The 19,407-nt window shown below is 38.8% G+C and overlaps 2 protein-coding genes across 4 annotated transcripts; both read right to left on the bottom strand.

Annotated features, from left to right (window-relative positions):
- Nucleotides 1–3,373: 3,373 nt before the first annotated feature.
- On the bottom strand, nt 3,374–5,378 carry LOC111451375 (glucan endo-1,3-beta-glucosidase 12-like). The gene is made up of 3 exons (XM_023091770.1): nt 5,196–5,378; nt 4,859–5,110; nt 3,374–3,510 (listed from the first exon to the last, which is right to left on the bottom strand). The coding sequence occupies exons 1-3, from the start codon at nt 5,266–5,268 to the stop codon at nt 3,476–3,478; spliced, it is 360 nt and encodes a 119-aa protein (XP_022947538.1). The 5' UTR covers nt 5,269–5,378; the 3' UTR covers nt 3,374–3,475.
- A 1,609-nt stretch (nt 5,379–6,987) lies between these two features.
- Nucleotides 6,988–18,024, bottom strand: LOC111451358 (histidine kinase 2-like). Of its 3 annotated transcripts, none has more exons than XM_023091742.1 (15): nt 16,953–18,024; nt 15,670–15,945; nt 14,388–14,873; nt 13,947–14,222; nt 13,509–13,678; nt 13,183–13,395; nt 12,886–13,072; nt 12,721–12,772; nt 12,403–12,632; nt 12,204–12,302; nt 9,886–10,553; nt 9,307–9,813; nt 7,744–8,118; nt 7,523–7,665; nt 6,988–7,447 (listed from the first exon to the last, which is right to left on the bottom strand). In XM_023091742.1, the coding sequence occupies exons 1-13, from the start codon at nt 17,265–17,267 to the stop codon at nt 7,875–7,877; spliced, it is 3,723 nt and encodes a 1,240-aa protein (XP_022947510.1). In that variant the 5' UTR covers nt 17,268–18,024; the 3' UTR covers nt 6,988–7,447; nt 7,523–7,665; nt 7,744–7,874. The 3 variants fall into 3 exon arrangements, with proteins under 3 accessions (XP_022947510.1, XP_022947512.1, XP_022947511.1); XM_023091744.1 differs by having other exon boundaries at nt 6,988–7,443; XM_023091743.1 differs by having other exon boundaries at nt 7,527–7,665.
- Nucleotides 18,025–19,407: the final 1,383 nt, after the last annotated feature.

Raw genomic sequence — 19,407 nt, 5'->3', positions numbered from 1 at the left:
TTATATATATATATATATATATATATATATATATATATATATATATATATATCCCACCGCAAACATGCAATTTAATTTTAATTCCCACTCAAATTATTTTCTCCTCCAATCAATTTTTCTTATTTGTTTTTGTCACATCACTTTATGCGCGTGCCAAAATAACATAGGATATTGATTATATTCCCAGTTTATATATATATATATACACATATAGCCTTAATCATATCTAAATATCCTTCTAGAACAAGGATTAATTCATGAAATCTATGCTAACTTTTTTTCCTTTTTTTTTTACGTCAGACAGTTAGACTACATTTAGATAAGAGTGATTTTAATAATACGATGGTTAAGAAAGAATTGATAGTTACTATGAGATCTCACATCGATTGGAGAGAGGAATGAAACATTTTCTATAAGAATGCAGAAATCACTCCCTAATAGATGCGTTTTAGAATTGTGAGGCTGATAGTGATACGTAATGAGTAAAAAGTGGACAATATTTGCTAATGGTGAGTTTGAGCTGTTATAAATGGTATTAGAGCTATGTACCGAGTGGTGTGCTAGTGAGGACGTTACCTTGAAGGGGGTGGATTGTGAGATCCCTAATCGGTTGGAGAGGGGAACGAAGCATTTTTTACGAGGGTGTAGAAACCTCACCCTACTAAAATCGTGAGGCTGACGACGATATGTAATGAGCCAAAATGAACAATATATGCTACCTATATCAACAAAAATGTATTTTTTTTTCAGTGGCTCGGTCACATTAAGCGTATAGCTTGAGTTTTTTGAGGAAGCATGTAAATGAAGACAACCCAGACTAAAAGGATCAGTATTGATATGTAGAGATAGTACTCAATCTTAAAGCGTTTCAAAATAAGCAGGTAATGTGGTCATGACACAGGAATGCAGAAAGAATTTAATCTAAATTTCGGACATGAAACAAACTACACTACGATTCACTTGAAGTACTAATAGGTCAGCGTGAAGCAATATTAATTAATTAATTAATTAAGAATATTATTATAAATATATGTAAAACAATAATTAGGTAATAGGAAAAGGAATATTATTATTATTGGCTTTTCTATTTGCCACTAAAGTAATTAGTCTTAATTTATGGCCCCATATTTTGTTATCTTCGTTGATGTCTTCACAATCTTGCATTTTGTCGTTATATGAAGAGAGAGAGAGAGAAAGTGGATTGGTTTTAAGCTTAAGTGAAATTAATGCTTAAACTTGGTTGATTAAGGTACTTAATTAATTAGGTAATAATCATTAAAACATGGACAATTTAATTAACTTTTCTATTGCCCAATTATTTACACTTCTTTCTCAACTGCCTTTATTCAATTTCCATCGTCATTCGTTAAAATATATATTATCAGGTTTGGATCCTTATCGTTTTTATGTTAAATTATACACTAGATATGAGACTCCACGTCCGTTGGAAAAGGAAACGAGACATTTCGTATAATGGACAAATATGTTAGTATAAGCTTAGAATGTTACCAATAGTATCAGAATCAGATACTGAGTGGTGTGCTAGCAAGGACGTTTAACCTTCAAGGGGGTGGATTGTGAGATCCCACATCGGTTAAAGAGGGGAACGAAACAATATTTCTCTTAAAACAACTTATTTCTCAAACTCGATTTTGGATGATTATCAAACCTTACGAATCTTAGCAGATCCTAAATTTCTAATCTCAATGATGGGAACAATGTACACGACACAAATTCTGTAACGGCCCAAGCCCACTATTATCTTTTAAAACGTATCTGTTAAGGAGATGTTTCTACACTCTCATAAAAATTGGTTCGTTCTTTTCCTCGATCAATGTAAAAGCTCACAAACTCGTACTAATTTAGAGAGCCATGGCACAGTGTCCCTCCCAAGATTCAAGGATTAATTATACAAAAGGTGGGCGCCACAATGATAAACATAAGTGCACGCATGGCATGCACCCAAAAGATGACAATTTTGGTGGGGTGAGTAAGAACAAAGCTTAACTTCGTGTCATAATTTTACGAACTTCCACGAAAAATAAACTAATATAAACAACCAAATCCCATTCACATCATCAACTTTTTGACTTTTAGAACCAACCTTACCCGACCATGTTCACCCTTTTCAGGAAGTTTTGAACCTTTTTGGGATCGAGTTTTCAATTCGAGATACGTTTGTTATCAAAATCATTGTAGGAACAGAGACCTTTCTCTCGAGCGGAGCTCGAGACGACTAGACTGAAGTGCTTCAATCAAATGATGCATGTGGGTTGAACCATTTCCACTCGAGTAGTGTTCTAATTCAGCTTGATCGAGAAGATATTCACGTAGAGACTCTTATACTACGAGAATTTATTTCTATGTTAGTAGGAAGGGACGAGGTAACAAATATTATTTTGAACTTTATCAATGTTTTAAGATCTGGTCGTATATGAATATTAAATTTTCTTTATTTCTTTTTGTCTCCCTATCTCATCTCAAGCTCCAAACAAGACCTTCTCTATTTACACGTTTTGTTGAGCATTTAGGGTAACTCGTGGGACCTTTTATTTTTGTTGTCATCTCCATGTCTTTGATTCTCATCTTGTCTCTCGGAATTCTATGTTGTCTTTAGTTACTAAAGTTTCAAAGTTCGTACACAATTAGCCGAACATCTTGTCCTCTCATTTCAATTTTATATTCGAAATTTTGGAAACTAAATCCAGGTAATATTAAAGGGCGGTACTTACTCTACTAAACAATTATGACGGATAACATATGAGTTTTGATTAAAACTCGTTGAAATAGAAGTAACCTAATTTAAATTTTATACATTAGGTGAGACTCATTTGAGTTGTAAGAATGTACCGTTAAACTGCTAGAGACAAAAAAAAAAAAAAAAATCACAAAAGTTGACGTTTATCCAACGAGTCTGTTATAGTCCAAGCCTACCATTAGCAAATATTGTTCGCTTTGGTCCATTACGTATTGTCATCAACCTCACGGTTTTAAACGCATCGGTTAGGAAGAGATTTCCACTCTTATAATGAATACTTCATTCCCCTCTCCAACCGATGTGGGACCTCGCAATCCACCAACCCATGTGGGATCTCACAATCCACCAACCCATGTGGGACCTCACAATCCACCAACCCATGTGGGACCTCACAATCCACCAACCGATGTGGGACCTCACAATCCACCAACCGATGTGGGACCTCACAATCCACTCCCTTGAGGCCCAATATCTCTGCTGACACACAATTTAGTGTCTACTCCTATCCATAATTTTTTTTTGTCTACTTTAATCAACGTCAAAAAAAAAAAAAAAAAAAAAAAATCAAGTGAAGTTTTGAAAATAATATAGTGATTTTGTTATTAAAAATCAAAGGATCGAAGCTCTAAAAGCGATTGAGACCGTCTTGCCAGTTTACATGGATATCAGAAACAACCAAGTAACAGAAACAGTGATCTCTTCTAATTCGCCTTCTCACTATGGAATAAACTCGTATTGGCAAGAACCATGGCCTGTACCAAAACATGTATAAGACGAAAAACTCAAGCCCAGCTAATCATGCTCATCAACATACCAAACTAAATAACCAATTTCGACTTTATCAATCAACTTTAACATAGTTTAACCGTTAAAGCATATAATAAGATATCAGACATTCAAATCTTCCGCCCTACATGTTGTTGAACTTAAAAAAAAAAAAAAAAAAGTCTCATCTTTTAGAAACACGAGAAAGATATCGATTGATGTGAACTATCTTTCCTTTCTGTTTCAGTTTCATTGCAATGAGAACGAGGCTGGAGGGGCAATTCAGCTTGAGACAAATGGGGACGTTTCGTTTGATAACTATTTAGTTTTTGAAAACTAAGTTTATAAACATAGCTAGGTTTTAAAAAAAAGCGAGCCTAGATTAAAATAATGACAAATTAGACTGATAACGATCTTTGACGAGCTCGAGGTAATAATGAAACGAAGTCACTCTTTTAAGCTTAAACTTACTTTCTAATATTTTAGTTCAGAATCATTGTTAATAGAAATGAAGAAAATGGAAGTAAAACATAATCAAATCCAACATGCTTCATGGCTTCCACATGGGTTCACGTTATCCTCTCAATAATGTAAAAAGACAAATGCATACACCTCAAGCACACCGCCAGTAGAGATTGTCTACTTCAGTCCATTACGTATCGTTGTTTTAATACGCGTCTATTAGGGAGAGGTTTCCACACCCTCATAAGGAATGTTCAATTCCTCTATCCAACCGATGTGGGATCTCTTCCACACCCTTATAAGGAATGTTCCATTCCTCTCTTCAACCGATGTGGGATCTCACAATCCACCCCCTTGGGGGCCTAGCGTCCTCGCTGGCACACCGCTCGGCGCCTAGCTCTAATATCATTTGTAATAGCTCAAACTCACCGTTAGCAAATATTCTCCACTTTGGCAAGTTATGTATCGTTATCAGTCTCATGGTTTTAAAACGCATCTATTAGGGAGAGGTTTCCACACCTTTATAAGGAATGTTTCATTCTCCTCTCCCACCGATGTGAGATCTCACAATCCACCCCCTTAGGGGCCAGCATCTTCGTTGGCACACCACTCGGTGCCTAGCTCTAATACCATTTGTAATAATCTAAACTCACTGCTGGCAAACAGTGTCTACTTTGGCCCGTTACTATCATTGTCAACCTCACAGTTTTAAAACGCATCTGTTAGGGAGAGGTTTCCACACCCTTAGAAGGAAGGTTTCTTTCTCCTCTCCAAGATCGGACAACTCCTTGAAGAAGCATGGCCATGGTGACTTTTGCAATTTACCAGAAAGAAAGAGTGATTAAGATAGTAGAAAGTGAAAGTGAGGCTTACTAGGATCCAGCTCTGTAATGATGGCAGCTCCTTTGAAGAAACAGGATCCACCCTGATGCTTGAAGTTCTGAAAGTAAGCATTGAAGGCAAATGAAGCATGATCTTTCACTGTATTTGGGTTAAAACAAGGCTGGTTTGGTTGGATTTTGCTGCAGTTGCCGCCTCCTCTTCCACAAGCCCAATCCAAAGCCATTTGTAGTTCATCATCTGGGGTCTGCTCGTCTGCTATACACCATTGCTCAAACTCCCCACCTACTCAGAGTTCATTGTCTGGAAGTAAGTTTCATAATACTAAGCATTTATTGACTTAAAATTTCAAATGGGTATTGGTGGTTACCTGCTTTATGCTGAATTGTTGACAGTAATAGCAGAGCCAGAGTGAGCAGGGTACCTGTCCACAGAGCAGCCATGGCAGAGAAACCAGGAGAAACTGAGAGATATTAATATCACACAACAGACTCAATCGAGATGAACACAAAGAACAGGACAGAGAATACAGAAAGTACATTTTAAATTTTGTCCAAGGGATATATATATATATATATATATATATACGGTTCAGCTTACTATATATAACTTTAACCGATATAACCATCTACTATTTATAACTATCTATCATATATAGCTTTACTAGCTCTTTACTATACATATCTATTTACTATTTATGATAATATGACGGTTGAGTAAGCTATAAATACGCAGCAGTCTCCCTAGCCTAACAAGAGAAACAGAGTGTTCTCTTCGAGTAAGAAAGTAAAATGGCCACAAACAGTGACATCTTGAACGCATCTGTCTATGCGCTGCTAGCCCATGTGCTGATGCGCTGCTAGCCCATGTGCTGATGTTTCTACATACAATTAATCGAGCAAAGCAATTGATTTTCCATATAAAATAGAGTTTGTTTTGTACAAACAAAGCTATGCTAAGGGAAATCATGATTTTGGAAGTGAAAACAGTATATGTTTTAGTGCGTAATTGTTTTTCACATCAAATCTCAAAGAACAGATACAAAAATCTTTATAAGATTGGCCAAATGTAGATTGAGATTAGAGCTCCCTCGTGATTCCAATTCTCTATGTTAGAGAATGGGACCACAGAGAATGAAACAACGTTCTTTGTAGCATCGAGGATGGAGACAGAGAGTGCATCCCCAACCTCGCATCCCTATCCTCGACCCACTGCTTAATATCCACATAACATACTTTACTTTTAATGGGAAGTATCAAAAGGTGCTTCATTCTACTTTCTAGTGCTGAAGCCTGAATCATCTCAGTATTCAGTGGGTGGTAGAAGTGTGAGATCCCACCTCGGTTGAGAGGAGAACGAAACATTTTTTATAAATGTGGGAAATATCTCCCTAACAAACACATTTTTAAAAACTTGAGGGGAAGCCCGAAAAGGAAAGGAGAGAATAATATCTGCTAGCAGTGGGCTTGGGCTGTTACAAATGATATCAGAGTCAGACGAAGCATTTTTTGTAAAGGTGTGGAAACATCTCCTTGACAAACACGTTTTAAAAAACTTGAGGGGAAGCCCGAAAGGGAAAGAAGAGAACAATATCTGCTAGCAGTGGGTTTGGGCTATTACAAATGATATCAGAGCCAAACGAAGCATTCTTTATAAAGGTGTGGAAACATCTCCCTAACAAACACGTTTTAAAACTTGAGGGGAAGTCCGAAAGGGAAAGAAGAGAACAATATCTGCTAGCAATGAGCTTGAGTTGTTACAAATGATATCAGAGCCAGACATCGAACGATGTGCCAATGAAGAGGCTAAGCCCTGAAGGACGGTGGACACGAAGTGGTATGTCAACGAGGACACTGGGCCTTGAAGGGAGAGGATTGGAGGAGGGGGGGGTCTCACATCGATTGGAGAAAGGAAGGAGTGCTAGCGATGATGCTGAGCCTCAAAGAGGGTGGATTGTGAGATCTTACCTCAACTAGTAGAACGAAGCATTCTTTATAAGGGTGTGGAAATCTCTCCCTAGTAGACGCGTTTAAAAATCTTGAGAGAAAATTCGAAAGAAAAAACCTAAAAAGGACAATATCTACTAGCAATGGACTTGGGCAGTTACCAGACGAACCCTTTCTCAGATTAGACATAAAAGTAAAACAAATAAAAGAGAAGCATAACTCAAGTTGAAGATGCAATAAAAGTGATCATCTACTACTCTTTTGCTACATTGCAGGCTTACAGAAATGATGTACAAATATACAACAGAACAGAACATTGCATAAGTAACAACAGCAACTACATAACTTAAGACAAATTGTTGTATACATGGGAATATACAATATTTTTCAAATCTAAGTACTTGGAAACAGCAGCACACCTTCCTTCAAATGGGGTTTCGGGCGTTTCTGATTATTCGACATCGTTCCTACTTTGTTAAATCTGTCAGACTACATACAGCTAATGAAAAATGTTGAATAATTCGTAGTCAGCTCGGAAAATCTCGATAAATTGTGAAGATTTTATCTTCCCCTATGCAGTATGAGGGATGATTTCGATAAGCCATCTCGGATGAGATGAAATGTCATCAGGGTTCATAAATGAGTGAGTTTGGCAAATCATAACATTTGAGTCTACCTATGTCAAGATAAGGAATTGTGTAAATCATGCAGCCTTTCTTAGGCAAATCGAAAACGAAAAGGAAGCACTTACTAACGAGAAGTCAAGGGCGGATGCCATTAGTTAGTTTATGGCCGTTGGCAGGAGACGATGAAACGCAAAACTATGGATTATGCATCGTTTGCTCGCTTTTCCTGTACGCCATTGCTAAGACTACCGAATCGTGGTTGTCATTCCTGAAACAAATAACAAAGAAGAAATCGTTTAGATGGTGAATGAACAATGGAAAAGATTCAAAGAACGCGGAATTTTACCACAAAGTAAAAGATGAGAAGGATGTGACCAGATAACTCCATCCACCAGCTAGCCATCGTCCTACCACACGAGACGTGTCCCTTTGGTCAGAGAAGTAAGAAACAGTTATTGTCGCTGCGTCGGTACTGTGTCAAGTAGTCTTGAAATAGCATGCTAGAGCTGAATAAAGTTGCTCTTCTTCAAATGGCTTAGCTACATAACCATCCATCCCACACTTCAGGCATTGTTCATACAGAGACTGAATTAAATCTGCCGTCATAGCAAATATTGGTGTGTGCCAATAAACCTTATTGTCCTCAGTTGACACTTCTCCTGATGTAAGTTTCTCGTTTACCCCTCTTTCTACAGCACGGACCTGTCTTGTAGCTTCAAACCTGTGTATGTAATATGTGATACACATCATGGTTACAGCAAGTGAACATAAGTCTACTAGGAAATTTGCCTTTTTTTTCCTTAATACGAGAATGACGTGCTCATTTGTTAGTTTAAGTGAGTGTCTCCTTGTCGAACCAGCTAGGTGAAACAAATGATGAGAACTAAATTGCTCAAATTAGGCAGCTGAAAAAAGAAGTAACCATACTAGTTCTAGAAACCTATTGCAGTATTCTTGGCAATACAATGACAAAGAATGTGATGTGTTATAAGAGCCCAAGTCCTATGCTAGCAGATATTGTCCGCTTTGGCCCGTTATGTATCGCCATCAGCCTCACGGTTTTAAAAACGCGTCTGTTAGGGAGAGGTCTTCACACCCTTATAAGAAATGCTTTGTTCCCCTCTCCAACCGATGTGGGATCTCACAACCCACCTCCCTTGGGGGCCCAGCGTCTTCGCTGAAGACGTTGGTACACTGCCCGGTGTCTGGCTCTGATACTATTTGTAACAGCCCAAGCCCACCGTTAGTAGATATTGTCCGTTTTGGCCTGTTATGTATCGCCGTTAGCCTCACGATTTTAAGACGTGTCTATTAGGGAGAGGTTTCCACTTCCTTATAAGGAATGCTTTGTTTCCCCCTCCAACCGATGTGGGATCTCACAACCCACCCCTCTTGGGGCCCAGCGTCCTCACTGGCACACTGCCCGATGTCTGGCTCTGATACCATTTGTAACAGTTCAAGCCCACCGCTAGCAGATATTGTCCGCTTTGGCCTGTTATATATCGTCGTCAGCCTCACGGTTTTAAAACAAGTCTATTAGGGAGAGGTTTCCACACCCTTATAAGGAATGCTTTGTTCCCCTCTCCAACTAATATGGGATCTCATAACCCACCCCCTTGGGGGCCCAACGCCCTCACTGGCACACCACTCGGTGTCTGGCTCTAATACCATTTGTAACAACCCAAGCCCACCACTAAAAGATATTGTCCGCCTTGGCCTGTTACGTATTACTATCAGCCTCACGATTTTAAAATGCGTCTGCTAGGGAGAGATTTCCACACCCTTATAAGGAATGTTTTGTTCCCCTCTCCAACCGAGGTGGAATCTCACATGCGTATGCGTGGCTATTTCAAGGCAATGCGCTAAGTGATTATAAAGCAAATTCATTAAAAAGCACGAAGATAATTACCCATTCATCTCAGGCATCTGGAGGTCCATGAAACAAGCATCAAAGTCGTGTGGAGGGTCGAGGAGAGCCACCGCATCCTTTCCACATTCTACACAAGTTACAACAGCTCCATATTTCTTCAAGGCACCTTCTGCCACCCTTCTGTTAACCGCATTGTCATCCACAACCAAAATATGCTTGTCTTTCAGCAGGTTCTTAAGAGTAGAAGGTCTTTTAATTACTACTTGATTCCGCTTCTCAATCCCAAACGCTTCGTGGAAGCAACTAACCAACATGTTTAGCTGAAGAGGTTTAATCAATACATTATTTACATGACCTGAAGATTTAAGTTCATTCAGCTCATTGGAGCTAATGGGGTTCGCCAAAAGAAAAAGCTTTGGAGTATTCATCTGGAGATTTGTCACACTTCTATCAACGTGCTCTTTAAACAGAAGATGGAACTTCAGACCCACTTTCTTGTCCCAAATATCTTTGTCTATAAGAATCATGGCTAATTGTGTCGATACTCTGTTGATTTCGAAAATTAAAATGCATTAGTAAAGTTTGACACTCAAGATGAACAAAACTAATAAAAGTTACCTTGTGTTGGAAGTATTAGATAAATACTGATAAGCAGATTCTGCACTCAGAGCTATATCAACAGAAATCCCGAGCCTCTGCAGATGATATCTCGTGACCTCAGCTCGAATGCAGCTATTATCTATTATTAAAGCTCTTAGCCCCTGGAACTCCATAACACCGAGATCAAACTGTGACCGTTTCGTATCCAGAAAATTTGTTTCCCCTTTCTGAAAAGAAACCGTAAATGAAAACGTGCTACCTATACCAGGCTCACTCACAAACCCGATCTCCCCATCCATGAGATCGACCAAACGTTTGCTAATACTCAATCCTATTCCAGTGCCACCATATATCCGTGAAGTGGAACTATCAGCCTGCATAAAAGAAGTGAAAATTCGGCTTTGTGCTTTTCGGGGAATTCCTACACCTGTATCCTCAACGGTCACGAGTATTTTAATAGTTTTGGGTTCCTCCACCGCATTTGTATTGCTGAACTTTTTGAAATCCTCCCAGCTTTTCCATCTATTCACCACAGGTAACCCACTGAATGTAGTAGAACCATTCTTTGATGCATCTCCAGCTAAGTACGTGCCTTGTCTAAGCACAATGTCCATAAAATCAACTGGGCCTCTCACTTCATCAGCCAGATGCACTGAGACTAATATGTGTCCCTTTTTATGAGTAAACTGCATTCAAACAGGATAAATTTGGCATCATCAAAATGTAAGTTAAATTGGCATCACGATTTTGAACAGGATACATGGTTGAATAATGGGCTTCATGTCGACCAACATAACAAAAAACTTTAAGCTCATTGTTAACTCTTGAATCAAAATCTCATTTCAATAAAAGAAACAGTCACTCTTGAAGACCGACTAATGATGCTAGACTAAGAGGCAAAGATTGTTGATGATTGTCGGGAAGGCGTCCCAGATTGGCTAATTAAGAGAATGATAATGGGTTTATAAGTAAGGAATACACCTCTAGGTATGAGGCCTTTTGGGGAAACCAAAAGCAAAGGCACGAGAGCTTATACTCAAAGTGGACATATCATATCATTGTAGAGGTTTGTGATTTCTAACATGGTATCAGAGTCATGCCCTTAACTTAGTCATGTCAATAGAATCCTCAAATGTCAAACAAAGAAGTTGTGAGTTTATAAAATGTGGTAAAAAAATGACTCCAGTGTCGAACAAAGAGTGTACTTTGTTCAAGGGTTTCAGAGAAAGGTGTTGAGTCTCAATTAAGAGGAGGCTGTTCAAGGGCTTTATAGGCCTCAAGAGAGGCTCTATGGTGTATTTTGTTCGAGAGGAGGATTGTTGAGGATTGTTAGGAGGGAGTCCCACATTGGCTAATTAAGAGGATGATCATGGGTTTATAAGTAAGAAATACATCTCCATTGGTACAAGGCCTTTTAGGAAAAGAAAAGCAAAGTCATGAGAACTTATGCTCAAAGTGGACAATATCATACCATTATAGAGAGCCGTAGTTCCTAACAAAAATATCATTGCTCTAAAGAACATAACACTATAGCATTGTTGTAGCATACGTAGCGTCAGTTGAAAAAGATCGACAGATTTTTGGCGAACACCCGTGAGGATTTTGCAAATGGTAACAATATCAAACAAGGAATCCTTGAAACATCATGTATAACAACCTCTACTCGCACGTCTGCCGTGCAAATTTACACAATCCATGTTCAAGTATTGAGAAACATGTAAAACAGGGTAATGTCAGGAACTAGAAATGTAACGGCCTAGGCCCACAGCTAGGGAAAAGTCTCCACACCCTTATAAAGGGTGTTTCGTTCTCCTCCCCAATTGATGTGGGATCTCACAATCCACCCCCCTTCAGGGCCCAACGTCCCCGCTGGCATTCGTTCCTTTCTCCAATCGATGTGGGACCCCTACCAAATCCACCCCCCTTCGGGGCCCATCGTCCTTACTGGCACACTGCCTCGTGTTGTACCCCCCTTCGGGGAACAGCCTCCTCGCTGGCACATTGTCCGGTGTTTGGCTCTGATACCATTGTAACGGCTGAGGCCCACCACTAGCAAATATTATCTTCTTTGAGTTTTCCTTTTCGGGCTTCCCCTCAAGGTTTTTAAAACGCGTCTGCTAGGGAAAGGTTTCCAAACCCTTATAAAAGATGTTTTGTTCTCTTCCCCAACCAACATGAGATCTCACAAGAAACATCAAAATCAACAAATTTCAAAAGAAGAACAAAAACAAGTGGTCAAAAATGAGCAAAAGAATGTTGTTCTATTTAGTCATTCAGCGTCAATGAGGCTTACAGATGATAAAGAAAGCAAAGTAGCTGTATAGATAAAATCTAACCTTGACCGAGTTTCCAACGAGATGAGTAATTATTTGACGAAAACGTCCAGGGTCACCGATGACAACTTCAGGCACCAAATCAGAGACATAAACAGCCAACTTCACATGCAAGGGAGGACAAAAGCAGTTTCACATAAGGAAAATAACACCAAAAACCAATTTACAGAATGAAACAAAGGAAATAAATTGACCAATTTACCTCAATTCCCATATCATTGGATTTGAGAGAGAAAGGTGAGAGAACATTATCAAGTATAGCACGCAGATCAAAAGGTACAGATTCAAGTTCAAGCCTTCCTGATTCTATCTTAGCTTGATCAAGAACCTTATTTATAAGAGATATCAGATCTTTTCCACTCTCGTGAGCAGTCCGGGCAAAATCCAGTTGATTCGGATCAAGGTTAGTGTCCATCAGTAATTTCAGCATGCCTATATAAAGTAATTAAGAATCGTTATGCAAGATAGAAATGAGAAGATTCATAGCACCGACTTCTCGATTTAATAGCATTCGTGTTACCTAAAACACCATTCATTGGTGTTCTGATCTCATGGGAAATTGTTGCCAGAAACTGCAAAAGACAATACATCAGTAATGCAGTATAGGTTGAAAGATGTGTCTCTAGATAAGGACGACTCGGGAGAGAAAGCACGCTCTACAATATCTGGAGTTTTAAACATGCACCTGTGATTTTGCGACATCAGCAGCTTCGGCAAGACTTTTAAGCCACATCGTCTCGTGATAGTCATTCTCCACTTTTGCGATCCGACTTATGGCTGCATGAAAAATATGCCCAACCAGCAAGGTAATGATAAGAACGCCAACCGATGAATTTATGGCTGTCCAAGGAGGTGGAGGTTTATGCTTGAATCTGTAACCAACGTATACGCTCTGAGCTCGTGGGAAATCAACAGTAATTCCATGATAAAGAATTCATATAGATAAATAGCCATACTGATATGAAGTCAGGTGAGGACTTACCTACAATGCATCTCGTGCCTTCTTAATGGATCCCCAAAATCAAGTTTACTAATATGCAGTAGCCCAGTATCGGAAAAATCCGAACCATACATATTAATGGGAGCGGAATGATTGGTCGTATCATAAACGTTCACAACAATTGTCTGCTTACTAGCAAGCTGATGCAGAAGCTTTTCCACCAGTGAGGGGATATCATAAGATGCACCTAGATAACTTGTGAATAAATGAATACAAGAAAGACAATTAGGTTCAGCTGGTCAACTATGACAGAGTACTTTCAAGAAAAGCACACACAAAAGTAAGAAGTTCTCGAGAAATAAAATTACCCAACAGTAGCTTCGATACGTTGCTCAGGAGTAGCATCTGGTGGGAGGTCAGTGTCATAGACGGCAAACGTGAGGACGACTCCAAGGTGATTAGATTTCAAAAGCTTAAAAGGAGATGTAAGCACTCCCTTTCCAGAAGCTCTAGCTCGCAATATGTTCTCACGATCTTCCTACAAGACGGACGCATTTACGTGAATTAGTAAGTCATTGAAGTGACTGAAATATACAAAAACCGTGCTCCAATCGTTTACTATGCTTGCATAATGACACGTCCACTCCATTATAAGAGGGTCGAAGGAACTCGAGAGTAAGTTAATCATATACGATCACCGTCTTCCTAACGAGCTAGAAGTGAATACAGCAGCATAACAGAATTCATTTAAGGAGTAGAGAACCAAGAAAAGAGAATTCAACACACAAACCCCCCTGGGTACTTACTTTTCCAGACATCATGTCGATAGAAACTATATGAGCGACCGTTTCTTGAGAAAATATGACAGGTGCATATTCGTCTTGAATTGGTGCAGGCTCCAAATTTTCTGGGTTACAATCTTGAACAAGAGTTTGGTCCTCTGTCTCCATTTTCTTTATTGTCCATCCATGCATCCTCTCAAATTGCTCTCTTTCCGAGTGATTAACTTTCAAAGCATAAGCTACACCACTAGTTAGTGGTCTTTCAAAGGATGTTCTTTCTGTATACTCACCAAATGTTTTCTGAGAGAGGAATTCACAAATAAACTATAATAGATCAAATGCGTGATAATTGAAAATCTTAAAGCTTAAAAGAATTATGAGTACTGTTCTTCAATGAAGATTATTGAAATCACTCAGTTTTCATATTCGTATAGATATTGCACAACAGAGGAGAAAGAAAATTGCCTGATTAATAGCTGAAGGTTGTTTTCCGTGGTGGAACGTCGAGGTAAGAACGGCCAATGCATGAACATGGTTCATGCTAACATTAAACTGGTCCTGCAACATCCGAGCTCGCTCATCACACATGTTTGCAAGTGTTTCTTCTCTTCTCAAAATGGCTGTCTTGTTCAGGTACCAAAATAGCCATATGGACCCGATTATTCCGAATACAATAAATATTCTTAGGAGCACCTTCCGCCATTTCCCTGCTCCTTTAGAAGAATCTCTGACTTGTTGATGCTTTTTTCTCCGTTGTAAGACCCATTGTGGATGAACCAATGGCTGATTTGGCTTTGGATGTTTTTTGTTCCACAAGTTTAGATGGAAACCAGATGTTTTCTGGAATGATATCACTCCAAGAAAGACTGAAAAACATCCAATCAACAAACTATAGAAACCCTTCCAGTGCTTTCTTATAAAGTATCTTAGAACTCCTGTTTGTTCAATTATCTGATAATGCCCAGAACCAAGATTAGTCAGCAACTCAAAAATCTTTTGCATTTGCCAAACTAAATAATAGTTGTGCTTATCGTCATCAAAATTCAAAGATTCGGGATGCATTTATTCGATTATCAAAAGATAAAAAGAAATGAATAAATAAACTAAGGTGTACTACATTAACTTCCAAGAATGAGTATCTAACGGCCCAAGCCCACCACTAGCAGATATTGTCCTCTTTGGGCTCTCCCTTTCGGAGCTTCCCCTCAAGGATTTTAAAACGTGTCTGCTAGGGAGAGGTTTCCAGGGCTCTCCCTTTCGGGTTTCCCCTCGAGGTTTTTAAAACGCGTCTACTAGAGAGAGGTTTCCACACTCTTTTAAAGAATGCTTCATTCTCATCCCAACCGATGTGGGATCTCACAATCCACCCTTTTTCAGGATCCAGCGTCCTTGCTAGCACACCGCCTCGTGTTCACCCCCCTTCAAGGCTCAGCCTCCTCGCTGGCATGTCGCCCGGTGTCTGGCTCTGACCATTTGTAACAGCCTAAGCCCACCGCTAGCAGATATTGTCCTCTTTGGGCTTTCCCTTTCGAACTTCTACTCAAGGTTTTTAAAACGCGTCTACTAAAGAGGGGTTTCCACACCCTTATAAAGAATGTTTCGTTCTCCTCCCCAACCGACGTGGAATCTCACAGAATAACGATCATAAGTTTAAAATAATAGATCTTCAAGTGTTGCTGTTTGTGAAAGATGAAGTTTTCAAGATCAGAAAACTACATTTACTAATTCCAATATAAAACTTATCTACCTTTCCACAGAGCTGATTTCCAGAAGAAAGTAAAGAGACAGATAAGTCTGTAGCATATGGAACAGTTATGTCCTCAGAGAATAATTGTTCAGAATTTTCAGGGACCTTCTCAGTTCGAATTGGGCACTGCCCAACATTGGAATCTGCACTTCCCTCAACCCATACATGCTGCTTGTGCAAATCTTGCTCCCAGTACAGTGACCTCAGGGCACAGGCAATTCCATCCAACTGTGATTTGTCCGATCCAAAATCATTGATGCACCCCATGGATGTCATCTGCAACAAACATGATAATGTAAACTTTTTTAACGCAGTTATTCTCTAATCGTCCTCCTGTTACATGAACTGGGAATGACATGAGGCACATTCACGGTGTATGTTTACGAAGACAGAACTGGCAATATGATTATATCCTATGTAATAGTGTAACAGCACAAGCCCACCGCTAACAGATAACGTATCGTCGTCAGCCTCACGATTTTAAAATGCGTCTACTAGGAAGAGGTTTCCACACCCTTATAAGGAATGTTTCGTTCCTCTCTCCAATCGATGTGGATCTCACAATCCACCCCCTGGGAGCTCAGCATCCTCGTTGACACACGCCCGTTGTCTAGCTCTAATACCATTTGTAACAGCACAAGCCCACCACTAACAGATAGTGTTCGTTTTAGCCCGTTACGTATCACCGTCCGCCTCATGGTTTTAAAACGCGTCTACTAGGGAGAGGTTTCCACACCCTTGTAAGGAATGTTTCGTTCCCCTCTCCAACCGATGTGGGATCTCTCAATCCACTCCCTTTGGGGGCCAGCGTCCTTGCTGGCACACCGCCTAGTGTCTAGCTCTAATACCATTTGTAACCGCTAACAGATATTGTCCATTTTAGCCCGTTACGTATCACCATCAGCCTCACGGTTTTTAAAACACATCTACTAGGGAGAGGTTTCCACGCCCTTACAAGGAATGTTTCGTTCCCCTCTCCAACCGAGGTGGGATCTCACAAATGAACAGGTTTACAAATTGCACAACACATCAAGCGTGATGTTTCCTAACTTGGAAGTGAATATCAATGATTTCTACCTCACTTAAAATTGATGAATTCGTTCAAATAGTCTAATACAGCCTGCCTCAGATCATCAATTCGACAATTCCTAAGCCTTTTACATTGTCCCAACTCCAAAGTTGAAAATAAATACTCAAAGAAGAAAAAGAACAATGTTGTTTATGGCACACAACTTCAGCAATAATCATTGGATCCCAAAGAATTGAACTGCAAGAAAGCTTACCCGATCTGATTCAGATAACAAGGCAGTCAAAGCTTGAATCTGATTCTTGCTTACATTGAAATGCCGCATCAAAGTTTGAGTTTCTTCATCGAACAAGTTCGAGATTTGCTGTTTTGTTCCACTATTTACATTACACGAACGCAAGGAAAACCAGCTGCCCAAAGCTAAAACTACAGTAAAAATCCAAAGACAGAACAGCTTCTTCTTCCATTTTCCGGTGGAATTTAACAAACATAGATGTTCCTTAGCCTTCTTCAGCTTAAACCCAGCTGGAAACTTACCATTAAAGATAGAAAACTTGCAGTTCAAAGACATCCTAAGTAAACAACCTTAAGAGCTTGAGAAAGCCCCAGCTCCGCCAAACCAACCCCACCACATAAAACTCCTCTACCGAACACGACAACACAAATTGAACTAGAATCAACACAAATTAAAGAAATACCATCGATTCTTCACAAACCCATTAAGAATCCGCTTGAAAAAAGAACAAGAACAAGAACAAAGAACCCTGTTCTTCCCTTGAATCCGGAAACCACTGGCGTTAATCGACCAAAAGCTTCGAACGAATCATGTTGGCAACAAACTGGATACAACCCAGTCGTTATTTTAGTAAGGATTACGTGAACAAGTAAAGTGGCGGGAGAAGTATTGCCCCTTTTCCTCTAACATCTGGGTTTTCTTCTCTTTTTGCTCTGCTTTTTCGTGAATGGGGTAGAACAATCGGGTTGGCTCCTGCCTGAATTTAACTGGAATCAATGATAAGATGGTGGGGAAGATGAAAGGGAATGGGGGGAATTTTCATTCAACGAAGGTTAAACCCAGATGGTTCCTCCATAATTATAACAACTGGAATCAATGATCAGATAGTGGGGGAAGAAAAAAGGGGTAAAACCCTCTCTCTCTATCTCTCTATCTCTCTTTCTCTCTCCTGTTCTCTATCTCAAAGTGGGTACATCATTATCTCATCATCCAGTGAAGAACGTTAAGCAAAAGCAAACAAAAGCTATGATCAAAATCAACCCTCTCAAGAACAGATTAATTAATTGAACTTTAAGAACAACAGAGAGAGGGAGAGAGAGAGAAGCAGAGAATCCCCTCGACTTTGGCAAAGTTTCTCCAAATGGGTTGTGGAATTTTGGGTTGCTTTTTAGCTGAGTGAAAGCTCAGCTAGGCCACAGCAGCTAAGCAAGCCATTTTCAGTCCTCCACCCAACCTCTTATTGTTCGTCCTTCTGCATTATTTTTCACTTTTACTTTGCAAAGACTTGAAAGAGACCGCACCATCCAGTGATTAAAGATGATGGAATTTGTATTCTACCGCTGCACTCTGCAGGCTTACAGATTCACACTTTTAGTTCTCTCATCAATTATAATTCAACCAATCTCTCTTTTTCTCACTAGATTCATATTCAAATTCGTAGTCTTTAAAATTGAACTGGAACTACCCTACCAAACCCACTCGATTAGCTATTTAAGATTCAAGACGGTATAATAAAACATTTAACCGTTTAACTCCGATTCAGAATCCAGATTCTGGGTATGGGACGTTACAAATAGTATTCGAGTAGTACTCCTTCTAATAAAATATGGTTCGAGAATGAATCCAGTAAAAGAGAAATACATGAATGAACATAAACTACGTCCCATAATAGAATGACTAGAAAAGACTTAAATGAATATTAATATCTATACCAACACAGGGTACCTTCATAATTAACCATATTTTATTTTGAGTAATTCTATGTTGAGTGCCGCTCATATGAACAAATTGATTGGGACATATATTCTCGAACAAAAAAAATTAATCTGAATATATAAAAACTAATTAATTTCACGTGGGAATAAATGAATAACAAAACCCACCAACTTTTTAATATTCAAAAAATAAATAAATAAATTGCCTTATTTTATTTTTATTTGATCTAATTTATATAATTTATCCCATGAATTTCAATATAAATAAAAAAAAATCAAGTTTTTGTTTGGTTATGGTGGTTGATATATCAAAATCAGTTATAAAAGAAATAAAAAGAATAAATAATATATTTTATTTATTTAAATTTAACATTGGAGTTTAGGGTATTTGGACAACCTTATAAAACATGTCTCACTTTATGTAGTGGGATTAAGATAATATTTGACCTTATAAATTAAGGTATTATGATATATTAATAATGTCATGTTAGGTTTAATATTTTAAATTTTGTTAATGTCTACTTTGCATGTGACATTTGTGTCAGTCCTGAATACGAAATTCCAAGAAATATTGTGTTCGGAGAATAAATGGAACAGCTTCAATTAAACAATTTTATTAATTGCAATTTGGTCCACTTTCAGTGGCTCAAAAGAAATTTCAGCTTTTGTGTGGGTCAATTTTGGGAATTTTATTTCTTCCTTTTTTTATTCAAATTTCAATTTTCAACCACAAAAAAGAAAACTACAATAATAAAATGACC

Source organism: Cucurbita moschata, unplaced genomic scaffold, assembly GCF_002738365.1.
Source record: "Cucurbita moschata cultivar Rifu unplaced genomic scaffold, Cmos_1.0 Cmo_Scf00013, whole genome shotgun sequence".
Taxonomy (NCBI): Eukaryota; Viridiplantae; Streptophyta; class Magnoliopsida; order Cucurbitales; family Cucurbitaceae; genus Cucurbita; species Cucurbita moschata.
The sequence above is the reverse complement of the archived record's forward strand: the minus strand, read 5'-3'. Positions and strand labels throughout refer to the sequence as shown.